The sequence below is a fragment of the Neoarius graeffei genome, chromosome 15 (assembly GCF_027579695.1).
Source record: "Neoarius graeffei isolate fNeoGra1 chromosome 15, fNeoGra1.pri, whole genome shotgun sequence".
Lineage (NCBI taxonomy): Eukaryota > Metazoa > Chordata > Actinopteri > Siluriformes > Ariidae > Neoarius > Neoarius graeffei.
In genome coordinates, this window is record NC_083583.1 from 46,470,367 (window position 1) to 46,483,199 (window position 12,833).

A 12,833-nucleotide genomic window follows, 5' to 3' on the forward strand; every position below is an offset into this window, starting at 1 on the left:
GATGACCTGGCGACTTGTCCAGGGTCTACCCCGCCTCTCGCCCGTAGTCAGCTGGGATAGGCTCCAGCTTGCCTGCGACCCTGTAGAAGGATAAAGCAGCTAGAGATAATGAGATGAGATGTTTACTCTGACCAAAGGACCTGGACAAATGAAATGACCCTTTAAGAAATTTTCTCTTTAATTTCGTTTTGGACAATTCCTACTGATCAGCCAGGTCTCCAACATACGAGGTGTGTCAGAAAAGTAACAGGACTTAGTGTGCTTCTTCAATGTGAGGGGCATCGTCCACATAGAGTTCTTGCCACAGGGCCAGACTATCAACCAGCATGTCTATAAAGAGATCCTGTGGCATTTGCTTTGTTCAGTGTGCGAGAAGAGGCAAGAGTTGTGGCAGGACAACTTGTGGCTGCTGCACCACGACAACGTGCTGGCTCACAACGCCCTGAGCATCCGGCAGTTCCTTGCCGAGGTGCTGGAGCAACCTCCCTACTCACCCGACCTGGCTCCGTGTGATTTTTTTTTTTCCTTTTCCCCAAGCTCAAGGGGGTCATTAAGGGGACCCATTTTCCGGACGTGGAAGCCATCAAGAGGGCCATGACGACGGAGCTGCGGGGAATCCTTCCAGGAGTATATGGAGGCGTGGCGGAGAAGGATGGGAAAGTGCGTTAGACTCAAGGGGGATTATTTCGAAGGGGAAAGCTTGTAGTTTGGATTTGACATAAATTTTTTGTGACCCCAGTCCTGTTTCTTTTCAGACACACCTCGTACATCAGCTACCAACCAGGGAGGGTGAAAGCTAATGTGCTTTCTCTGAGACATATGAAGCCAGCGAACCCCATCTTGTCAAATTGCTGCTCAAAGTGCTGTCTGCCCTCTTCCACATACATGAGCTCACAAACACCCACAATTGACAGGGGGAGAGAGTGTGTGTGCCATCCCTGCTATGTAGATTGCATAGTTAGTTCTGCTCATTTGGCCTGCCATCCATGGATGGCTGTGGACTTGTTGGGATTTGAACTTGCGATCTCCAGATAGGAGGATGGTAAGGAGGTGCAGCCATGAAAGCATATGAACAGGTGAAAACACAAAATGCTTTATTAAGTAAATGGGCTGGGGGAAGAGCAAATAAGGTAAAAGATAACAATAATAAGCACTGAATCACTTATGCTTGAGTGTATCTGATCAGTTTTTCAGCTGTTTTAAATTAATGGAAGGGAAAGTAACCCCAATACCAAATTTTACAAAAATTAAGTTTTTAGTAATAGGTACAGTATATCTTTATTTGATTTTACTTGTACGGTACATTCCAGGGGTGGCATGGTGGTGTAGTGGCTAGCACTGTCGCCTCACAGCAAGAAGGTTCTGGGTTCAAGCCCTCTGGCCGACGGGGGCCTTTCTGTGTGGAGTTTGCATGTTCTCCCCGTGTCCGCGTGGGTTTCCCCCACAGTCCAAAGACATGCAGGTTAGGCTAAGTGGTGGCTCTAAATTGAGTGTGAATGGTTGTTTGTCTCTATGTGTCAGCCCTGCGATAACCTGGTGACTTGTCCAGGGTGTACCCTACCTCTCGCCCATAGTCAGCTGGGATAGGCTCCAGCTTGCCTGCGACCCTGTAGGACAGGATAAGCGGCTACAGATAATGGATGGATGGATGGATATTCCATTAAAGCTCTGCTGCCTTTCCGATTTTTCAAGTGTAGGTCATAAAAGAAATTTTCCCTGACACCCAATTATTTTTGTTTAGTGGACCGAAAGCTACTGAAGTCGAATCACAGACTTCCAATTTTATGATTTTTTAAATAGAACAATTAATGAATTTAGAGCCATGTGACCCTAAATTCTCCGCTATTTTTTCTTGCTTCACCATGACGCAAAACAAGATATTACATCATGCATCACGTGGTGTTCACGCAAGGCATTATGGGATACAAATTTGAAACAGGAGAGGGAAATGGAGGACGTGAGTGTGCGAATGAAACATGAAAGACTGACTAACGGAAAGCAAGAAGAAAAGACGTTATGTTGCGAAGGAATGGACCAAACTAATAAATATCAGTGGTCAGTGAGCACCTTGGTATGATCAGCTGTTCATTTAGCAACAGAATGATGTAACTGTCAGTGCACGGTCAAGGTAAACCTGCGTATGCACTCACGGACTTCCTCTGCCTGCTTGACTGTGCGAAGCGAGCGATTTCATGCACATTATTTGCTAGGAAATCCCCTCAAATTAAATAACTTCCCAGCCACAGAATGGCCTGGGTTTTTTTTCTTTAGATATTACAGAAATAAACATATGACCAAATTTCAGAGGGAACTAAATTTCACCGATTTTATGAAATCGAAAGGTCTTCTAGCTTTCAGGGTGGCACGGTGATGCAGTGGTTAGCACTGTTGCCTCACAAGGCTACAAGGCTGGGGCCTTTCTGTTTGGAGCTTGCATGTTCTCCCCAAGCCTACGTGGGTTTCCTCCGGGTGCTCCAGTTTTCTTCCACAGTCCAGAAGTATGCAGATTAGGTCAACTGGCTACTCTAAATGGCCCACAGGTGTGAATGTGACTGTGAGTGGTTGTTTTTCTCTGTGTTAGTCCTGTAATAGATTGGAGACCGGTCCATGGTGTACCACACCTTTTTGCCTGAAGTCAGCTGGGATTGGCTCCAGCTTCCTCTGTGACCCTGATGGATGGATGGATGGATGGATGGATGGATGGATGGATGGATGGATGGATCGATCGATCGATCGATCGATCTCTGGATGATAGGGCAAATGCTTTTCTGTTGCACTACTCGTTGAGAATTTTTCCAGTATTTCTGAAGAAGGAGAGAGACCTCTGGTCAACATGTCCTACTATATGTCAAAGGATGGTTAAAAGAGATGTACAAATCCCAAGCCTATCATTTAATAATACCATGAATAGTGATAGTACATTTATGAAAATCTACATTTTATTTAAACATTTTAACTTACGCACTTGCACCAGGTTGCCAGGCTTGCTCCTATATTTCTGTATGGTGTTCTCCAGAAAGATGGACTTGGTCCAGATGAAGAGGTCTTGATATGTTGGATTTCATCATTGAATACTTTAATACTTCAACGAATTGAGTGAAATTACTGATTTCGGCAACCGGTTTACTTACAGTAAGATGGGCTGCTATATTGTATCTCTGTGTGCTGTTTTCTAGGAACATGTACTGTATATATGGAGTGGAAGTCATCCATTCGGAGTTTATTTTAGCTGTCATGGATTATTTTTATTTTAAATATATATTTTTGTAAAAGTTCTTTTACTTCTCAGTGTCTCTCTCCTCTCTGTAGCTCTGTTATAGCCTTTGTCTTATTGTTTTGTTTAAACGCAGAGCAGATCTGAAGGTATCATACCATCTAATCTCGTGGTTGCTGCCACGGTGTCTCCTGCTCAGTTACATGCTGGCACAACACCAAGTGCAGACTGAATGAGGGGAATGTTTGCATACCAGAACACCATGCTTGAAGGATGTGTTTGTACTGATGTGTTCGTACTTGGTGATACAGAGCGCTGATGGTGGTAGTATCAGGTGTAGAAACACTTTGCGTGCACGCACGCGCACACACACACACACACACACACACACACACACACACACACACACACACATTCACACCTGCTTAAGAGAGAATATGGAACATGACTTGCATGTACAGACATGCCCTTTACACCACCATGAATTGTGGTGTGTGTGTGTGTGTGTGTCTGACATGTCTGTCAGAGCTCCATGTTGCAGGGACTGAGAGAAGAGGTGGAGGGAGAAAAAAAACAGATGAAAGGAAAATAATGGCTGTGTGGGAAGATGGTTAGAGCAAGAGAGCCCCTAAGAGGAGAAGTGAAAGAGGAGAGACGCGCAGGGCTGCAGAAGGACTGTGTGTGTGTGTGTGTGTATGTGTGTGTGTGTTTTCAGTTATCTCTTTCCCCCAAGTGAGTACATAATTAGCAAATGTTGCTGTGTGTGTGTGTGTGTGTGTGTGTGTGTGTGTGTGTGTGTGTGTGTGTGTGTGTGTGTTCACATGGTCCTCTTCCAGGAGATTAAATCTACTCAGACCCTTTATGCCGAGAACACACTCTATACACTTCTACTGTACATTGAAACATATGAATGAATATCATTTCACATCATTCAACAACACTGATTCACTCAGTGGCTTCTTTTCTTTCTCTCTCTCTCTCTCTCTCTCTCTCTCTCTCTCTCTCTCTCTCTTCATATTTTCTGCTATTGTTCAAATATTCCTTGATTATTGATTAAGACATTACAGTTATACTCTCTTTGTATATTACTTTGTATAATAATTGAGCACTCAACAGATCAATCTATTTGGGAATCAGCTTATTTACAGTAATCTATAAAGTACAGTTTTTTCCCCAACAGTCTTCATCCTGAAGTCATTTGCTTGTAGTTTCATTGTGGACAAATCTGTTTGTATAAAATAAGCTCTCACTGTCGTCCTGAGAATTCTGGGAGGTCCTGATTATGATATGATGTGTGTTCAAGTTGTTTTAGTTAAAAAAAAAAGAAAATGGATGGCATGTATTCCTCATCCACTTCAGTTGTGCACAAACTGTGTAATAAACTCAAACTGTACAAACTACATATAACTGCACTAAACGGTTAACATGCCAAAAAACCACTAAAACCTTACTGTCTGCTGTAGGGATCTCATCTCATTCATCTCATTATCTCAAGCCGCTTTATCCTGTTCTACAGGGTCGCAGGCAAGCTGGAGCCTATCCCAGCTGACTACGGGCGAAAGGCGGGGTACACCCTGGACAAGTCGCCAGGTTGCTGTAGGGATCACGTTCATATTAGGGGCCTCCATTTTGTTTTTGACGCCTCCAATTTGGAAAATCAGGGCTCATAGAAAAGTACAAGTTCCTGATTTGTAATTGTGATGTTGTGGTGGTGTGCTCATATTGAAAATCCAATATTTCTGACAGGACATGAAAACAACATGCGGTCTTGTGACTAGTTCAGAGTCTTGTCTTCCTCCTTGTTCCCTTCTCCTTCTTTTCTCTCATGCTGTGTCCCTGTTCTAGATACAGGGCATGACATTGTCTATTGTTCCACTTCTAAAAATATCTTGTAATATTTGTCTCGATCCTTGTACAAGAGTATTTCTTAACGCCTTATTGATTCACTGCTCACACAGTGCTTAGTATAAGTATTGCACTTTTCCACATTTTGTAATGTTACCGTCTGGAAGTGAAGTAGACTTAAAGGGCACCCACAGCGAAAAATAAACATAGGCTAGCAATATTACACATTTTGCACAAATGCATTTTGACTACCCTGTATTGTCATACTGTGTTGCCTAAAGCAGTGCTTTAAAATTCTTTTGTGTTCCTGCTCCCTCAAGGGCGCAGCCATATTGCCATTTTGTGGGCGGTGTCAAAGGTCAAAATGACATAGTATTGCTGATGGCATTCCTGTATCTTGATTGGCTCACTGCTCCTGACACCATGATGCAGCCAGATGTACAAAACATTGAAAAATAGTGGCGTGCAAAGCCTATGGTTTCAAAAATAATAAATGTGATCATAAGGGAAAGCATTTTTTCTGTGTTGCATTGCCGACAACTGAGCAACGTAAACGACTTGTTAAACAGTGGCTACACAACTTGGGAACAAGTCACACTTTAGAAATACTCCCCTTTGGTAGAAATTCTGTTGTTTGCGAGGACCATTTTGGGTCCATTTGCTTCGAAAGGAATCTACAGGCCGAGCTCTTGGGCTAAACAGGTCGCGTTAGACCCAAACACAATATTCCAACACCGTCCATGGAAAAGGGCTTCAGGCCATGCAAGCTGATCAGCTAGAATAGTATAAACATTCAAAGCATATTTTATATATATATATATATAGATAGATAGATAGATAGATAGATAGATAGAGAGAGAGAGAGAGAGAGAGAGAGGCACTGCCTAAAAGCAGAGCTCTCAATGAGTAAAATGTGTTAGTAACTAATCCCACATTATTAAGAAAAAAAACCCCAAACAATTTAGGTGCTGGATAAAAACCCATCTAAATAAATAAAACTAAATAAATAAAGATATAAATTTCGTTGTCTGGTGGTCAGGTGTTGTCCGGTGCTGCGTGTCGCTTCAGTATAAACTCACACTTGGCTTCGAGCTGTCACTAGCCTATATTTCGACCATATAAACTGTTGTGCCACATTGCATGTCTATACCTGTATTCACACACATAATAAATAAATGAATAGGCTTTATAGCTAGTATGGACATACATATACAGTACTGTGCAAAAGTCTGAGGCACCCTATTTTTTTCATACAAACTTTGATATTGATTTCTATTTTATGACTTCTACGTTATCAAGTCAGTACAAAAACATTTTAGAGTCCAAACGTTCATTTTCCAGCACAAAATTAAATGTTACAGAAAAAAAATGTCCGTATCTGAGCAGCTTATTACATAAGAGGGCACTTTTCAGATGAAAAAGTTGAGCCGGATACTCGGCTGAAACGAGTATCCGGTGCGGATAAAGCACTTTTGCCGAGTACGAGTATTATACGAGTAATACGAGTCAATATCTGTGCTCAGAGTGAATGAAAATCCTCACACAGCGTCACAGCGCCCCTCCCCTACACACTCACTCTGCTCACTCACACAGAGAGCATCTATCTGTCTCTCCCTCAGTCACTCAGGTTCGCGGCTCTTTTCCGTTAACATTTTGGGTTTCTTCAGCTTCAAGTTTGTTTTTATTTCAGTTTGTACTTACTTATAACCAGTAGAGTTCTGATAAACGTGGGTTCATTCAGACGTAGTGCTTGGTAGAAAGCGACTCACGTTGCGTCTCTGCCTGTCGGAGATTTTTTTTTCTTTTTTTGACCGTTTGTTAAAAACAGGGTTTTTTTACTTCACGCATTGAGTGTCTGACACTTTCTTGCTGTAATTCATGTAAAAATAAAGGTAGTAGTGGTATAAGTATTACAAATTAAGCTACACACTCTCTCTCTCTCTCTCTCTCTGTCTCTCTCTCTCTCTCTCTCTGCCGGTCGTCGGAGTTTTTTGTTTTTTTTTAAACCGTCAGTTGGCTCTAACCAGTTTTATTTTACTTCACGCACTGAGTGTCTGACACTTTCTAGGTAGTAGTGGTATAAATAATATTACAAATTAAGCTACACACACACTCACACACACACCTGGTGTGGAAATTAAAAAAAATAAAAAAGAACCAAAAAAAAAAATCACACTGACCATAAAAAAATTAAAAGTTAAAAAAAGAAAGTTATGTTGAGTATGAAAATTCTTGTTCATTACATTTCATTTCATAATTGCAACCGCATGTGTTGTATTCATTGTTGCAAAACTTGTTCCGTAAATAGTTAATTTGCTATCGTGATCAAAACAATGCTGATGCTGTCCTGTAAATAGTTTTCTAATCAGCAATAAATATAACAATTTCTGATCAACCCATATCAATTGCATGCTTAAAATAACATACTGGTTAAAGCCCCGCCTGTTTCAAGACAACCGGACCCAGTTCTGGGTTAAATCCCGCCCACTCCCAGGTTAAATCCCGCCCACTCCGAGTACGGATACAGATACAGATAATTCATATGGTTAACAGATACAGATAATGCTGTACTCGCTCATCCCTAATAATGAAGGCTGCTGGGTTTTGGTGCAAAATGAAGAAGCGAGTGTGACAGTCAAATGGCCCTTTTCCACTACCCTTTTTCAGCTCACCAGCCCGACACGGCTTGTGTTTTGACTACCTCAGAGTAGCACGACTCAGCTCGCTTCAGCCCTACTCAGCACCCAAAACTCGCACGGTTTTGGAGTAGGGCTGAAGCGAGCCAAACCGAGCCGAGTGGGGCTAGGGGCGTGAGGAGACACTCCCCTGTGCACTGATTGGTGAGGAGGAGTGTCCTCACATGCCCACACACACCCCGCGAGCACAGGGGAATAATAGGCTGCTTACCGATTTGTGTATTATATTGCGTAAAAGTTTGTGCTCTTTACAACAAACACATTCACTGTCAGTTTTCCACTTGGATCTGTAAACACCGTAAACCCGGAAGAAGAATAATTACGAATTACGAGAATTTCTGAAGCCTTATGCGCCTCGCCTCATCTATACGCTCTTGCCAGTATCTGTTGGCGTTGTCGGTGACAACAAGCCACAGCACCAAGACCAGCAACAATAACGACTCCATGTTTATTGTTTACTATCCGGGTCGTGAGACTGCCGCTTAAAAGGTCACTGATGTCACTGTTTGCGCTGCCTAACGACATCACATGACGTCCATCCACTTTCGCTAACTCCACCCAATGTGTCCACCCACTTCCAGCCAGCGCGGTTCAGCACGGTTGTAGTCGAAATGCAACTCCAACAGCCCCGCTCAGCTCGACTCAGCCCAACTCAGCACGGCACGGCTCAGCCCAACTCAGCCGCGTTGGTAGTGGAAAAGCGGCAAAAGTGTCCAGAAGAACTGTGGCTGGTTCTGTAAGATGCTCAGTAAAACCTACAGCTCATTTCCTTATCAAACTGCACTCACTGTACCTGAGACGACTGGTTTTTTTTCAAGCAAAGGTCGTTTCACACCAAATATTGGCTTTGTTTCATTTATTATAGCTTAATGCTGTTTATAGTATTTATTAATGTTGAAACATTTTGTTATTTTTTAATCCATTTTTGGTCTACAGCATTTCTTTACATGTGCCTAAGACTTTTGTACAGTGCTGTACATAAACACGCGCACACACATTGAGTTTCTATATATAATAGGCTGCTTACCGATTTGTGAGTTCTCCATCTGGTGCTCTCCCTCTCACATGCCTAGCTATCATGGTCCATTTCCAATGCAGGCTTGTGTGTGATATACTTTACCAAACCAAGTTTATCCATGAAACAATTCAGTGACTGTGCCTGTATTATATTGCGTAAAAGTTTGTGCTCTTTACAACAAACACATTCACTGTCAGTTTTCCACTTGGCACAGTTTCCGCATCAGCACCAGATAGCTGCCAAACCCTTTTTCCTGCCTTCCTGACTTTGTGCTTGCAAAGCACCACTGGGTTCATCATTAGAATCATCTCATGATTCGCTGCTGAAATCATTTCCCAGATACGGATAGTCCTTTTTCCGAGGTTCATACAGATATCCGGTTTCTCCGCTGTCCATACTGACTTGAAGATCAATGTTTCATCTGACTAAATCCAGGCTAAAAGTATGTTTACATCAGTTACATTTTACTCCTGCTACCTGGCTATCAACAAATTTATGTCACATCCTGGACGCCATATTGGTTGCCCATGTGCAATAAAACTTGGCGTCCTTTTGGACTTTTAAGCTTATGATAGCTAATCAGTTGACTGCACTTTTGTGCCTTATTATAATTAGGGCTTTTACTATCGATATCGATCATGCTTATATGCTGTACTGGTACCCTTTAACTGAGAGTATTTGTAATGAATGTACACAAAAAAACACGTAATATTGAAGTAGGGGGAAATCAGTATAGATGAACTGCAGAGATTTTTCTTTAAACAAATTAAATATGTAAAATTTGTGTTTGCATAAGCATTCGCCTCCATTACCAGGAAACCTAAATTTTTTTCCCCAGTCATTGAATGGTGTTCACCCGTGTGCACTTAACATGTCACATAATCTCTATATAAATATCCCTGTGTGTTCCTGGAGGATCTCAGAATTTGTTAGAGAATGTACACTACCGTTCAAAAGTTTGGGGTCACTTTGAAATGTCCTTATTTTTGAAAGAAAAGCACTGTTCTTTTCAATGAAGATCACTTTAAACTAATCAGAAATCCACACTATACATTGCTAATGTGGTAAATGACTATTCTAGCTGCAAATGTCTGGTTTTTGGTGCAATATCTCCATAGGTGTATAGAGACCCATTTCCAGCAACTCTCACTCCAGTGTTCTAATGGTACAATGTGTTTGCTCATTGCCTCAGAAGGCTAATGGATGATTAGAAAACCCTTGTACAATCATGTTAGCACAGCTGAAAACAGTTGAGCTCTTTAGAGAAGCTATAAAACTGACCTTCCTTTGAGCAGATTGAGGCCCTGTCCACACGGCAACGGATTCAGGTGAATCTGATAAAATTGTTTATCGTTTCGGCCTGGCGTCCACACGGCACCGGCGTTTTGGGTGCCCAAAACGAAATCTTTTGAGAATGGGTTCCAGAGTGGAAAAATCTGGCATCGGCGCCGTTGCGAAGTCGTCTGGATGAGTAGAACGGATTTGTTTACGATAACGTCACAACCACATGACTGTGAGTGCTTGGGTAGAAGTGTAACAAACTCGATGCGAGTTGTCAACAAATCCTATAACTTGGTTCATGAAATGCGCTTACAAAATATTTTCACTGTGAATATTTATTGTGGAATGGTGCAAAGCGAGAGAGAGAGAGTGAGAGAATAGCCCTTAGGGCAGAGTCTTTAGTCCAAACACTGTGGAAGCAGTATAACCAAAACCGCGCACCGCCCGTGCGCTTTCCAAAAACAAAAACAATCCCGCCAGCAAAAATAGGGAAAAAAAAGGAGCGATCTCACCTCTTCAGATGTTGGTTTAAGTCCGACAATACATTCCTCAAAAAGGGCATAGGAGAACAAAGTAATCCATCAACGTGTAGCATTCAATTTATTCCGGACCATTAAAGAATTCTGGAGGATATCAGAATGTTGGCGTACCGGCTTCCATCTACCCCCGTTCATTCCTCTCTCTCTCTCCATCTACCCCCGTTTATTCCTCTTTCCGCGTCTCCATTCAAAAAACGAGCACATGATTTAAAGGGACTATATCCATAGGACAGGGAGTGAGAAGGTGTGCGCGTGTGACAGTGACAGGGAAGAACCTAGGCTCATGCTCGCCCTGAATTTCTCTTAAAGTGAAGGCAGAAGAACGTTCAGCGCCTGGCCAGGCTTTCTATGTATTAATTTACATAGACATTTTAATATGAAAAATAAATAAGTGTCTTAGACAATAGATACTATTTTACGCTACTGATTAATAATCAAAACTTTATGTGGCTGATGCTACAGAAAAAGGGGTTTATGTGCATGCGTCCTACTTCTTCTATTGTTCTGGTGTCTCTGATGGGACCGTCTTACAGCGCACGTAGAGGTGTGGCATGTGTATTGGATCGTTTTCAGCAAGCGTTGCGTTGCCATATGTACCTGATATTTTACTGATCCGTTGCCCATGTGGACAAAAAAATCTCGTTGCCGTTGTCGTGTGGATGTAGCCTGAGTTTCTGGAGCATCACATTTGTGGGGTCGATTAAATGCTCAAAATGGCCAGAAAAATGTCTTGACTATATTTTCTATTCATTTTACAACTTATGGTGGTAAATAAAAGTGTGACTTTTCATGGAAAACACAAAATTGTCTGGGTGACCCCAAACTTTTGAACGGTAGTGTACTTATACAAACAGCATCATAAAAACCAAGTCCAAGGCTATAAAATGTGTAAATGTGGGGGCTAATACTTATGCAAGGGACTGTGTGCTACATCTTTTTGTAGCTGTATAACTATTCAGCACTCTAATGAATGCATCAATTATGGTTCCAAAAAAACCCATATCATTATATATTTATACACATTTCCAATCTAACCATTGTGTGTGTTTTTCTCACAGGCAGAGATTGTAAAGCGTCTCAGCGCTATCTGTGCTCAGATCATCCCTTTCCTCTCTCAGGAGGTATGCTGACAATGATTGACGACTCCTCTCTCTCTCTCGCACACACTCTCTCCAACACACACACACACACACACACACACACACACACACACACACACACACACACACACACAGACTGTTTCATCACCCTTGTTGAAGACAACGCTCAAATTTCTCTCATTTCCACCTATTTCCAGCTATTTCCGATGAGTATCGTCTAAATAGCAGATATTTGTTTGTCATAACAGCACCTTAAAAGAAGCTATTATTATTTTTTTTATTCCAGAAAGAAGTCAGGTCATTAAACTGAGCAGTGCTTGGCTCGAGTAAATGTGGCCCACTGGCCCTCAGTTACTCACATTGTTGGAAATTGACTCATTATACATAGTTGTGTGAAAATGTGCTTTTCTTCGACTTGCCCTTCATCTTATACCAGCAGTACTTAGAAAAGATTGAACCTATGCGAATCCTCCAATAACTCACACGCTTGCTGTCTTTTTTTTGAGATGAACTGCGTTTTTGTTTTGCTGGGTTTTTTTTAAACTGTTTTTAAAAGTATTTCTAGTTGCTTTTCAGCACTATCTGCATCAGGGAAGTTTTTCTCTGTCCACTTAAAGAGCAATGATGAACTCTGGGTGCATACAGGATTGACAGAGAAATCAATGGCCAACAGTTATGTTGACTTGACAAATAACTTCTTATAACTGATAGTTTGATGGTATTTACACAGTCGTAGTAACCAAACGTATTTACAGAAACCCAAAAAGAGCAATTAATTGAACTGCCGATTAATGAATTACTTTATCAGCATCTTGCAGGTGCTGTACATTTCCCACTTGCTTCTGTCAAGACTTCTGTCTTGTGTTCTTTATTGAGATTCCACAGTGATTTAAGAATATTAGGACTATGAATTTGTTAGTGTAATATTTCATTTCATTAAGAGCTGGTAAGAAATCTAATAACGTCACAGTCCTGAGGGGAAGACTGGAAAAAAAAAACTCATTTAGATTAGCATTGCCAAATTCTTTTTTCTTTTTTTTTTTGGCTTTCTACAAAAAAGTTAAAACAGTTCCTTCATTTAGCTGCTCAGCTTCTAGAGTTATGTTTAATCACTTGCATTTTTTGTGTTGTTCAGAACAC

General features: G+C 41.5%; 1 protein-coding gene across 4 annotated transcripts in view; it reads left to right on the top strand.

The window, feature by feature from the left end:
* The window catches only part of tle2b (TLE family member 2, transcriptional corepressor b), a 143,825-nt gene that overhangs the window by 85,489 nt on the left and 45,503 nt on the right, over positions 1-12,833 (top strand). For all 4 annotated transcript variants that reach the window (XM_060941484.1, XM_060941485.1, XM_060941486.1 and 1 more), the window contains exon 5: positions 11,652-11,714. In XM_060941484.1, coding sequence (XP_060797467.1) covers positions 11,652-11,714 — 63 coding nt within the window. The remainder of the gene's footprint in view (positions 1-11,651; positions 11,715-12,833) is intronic.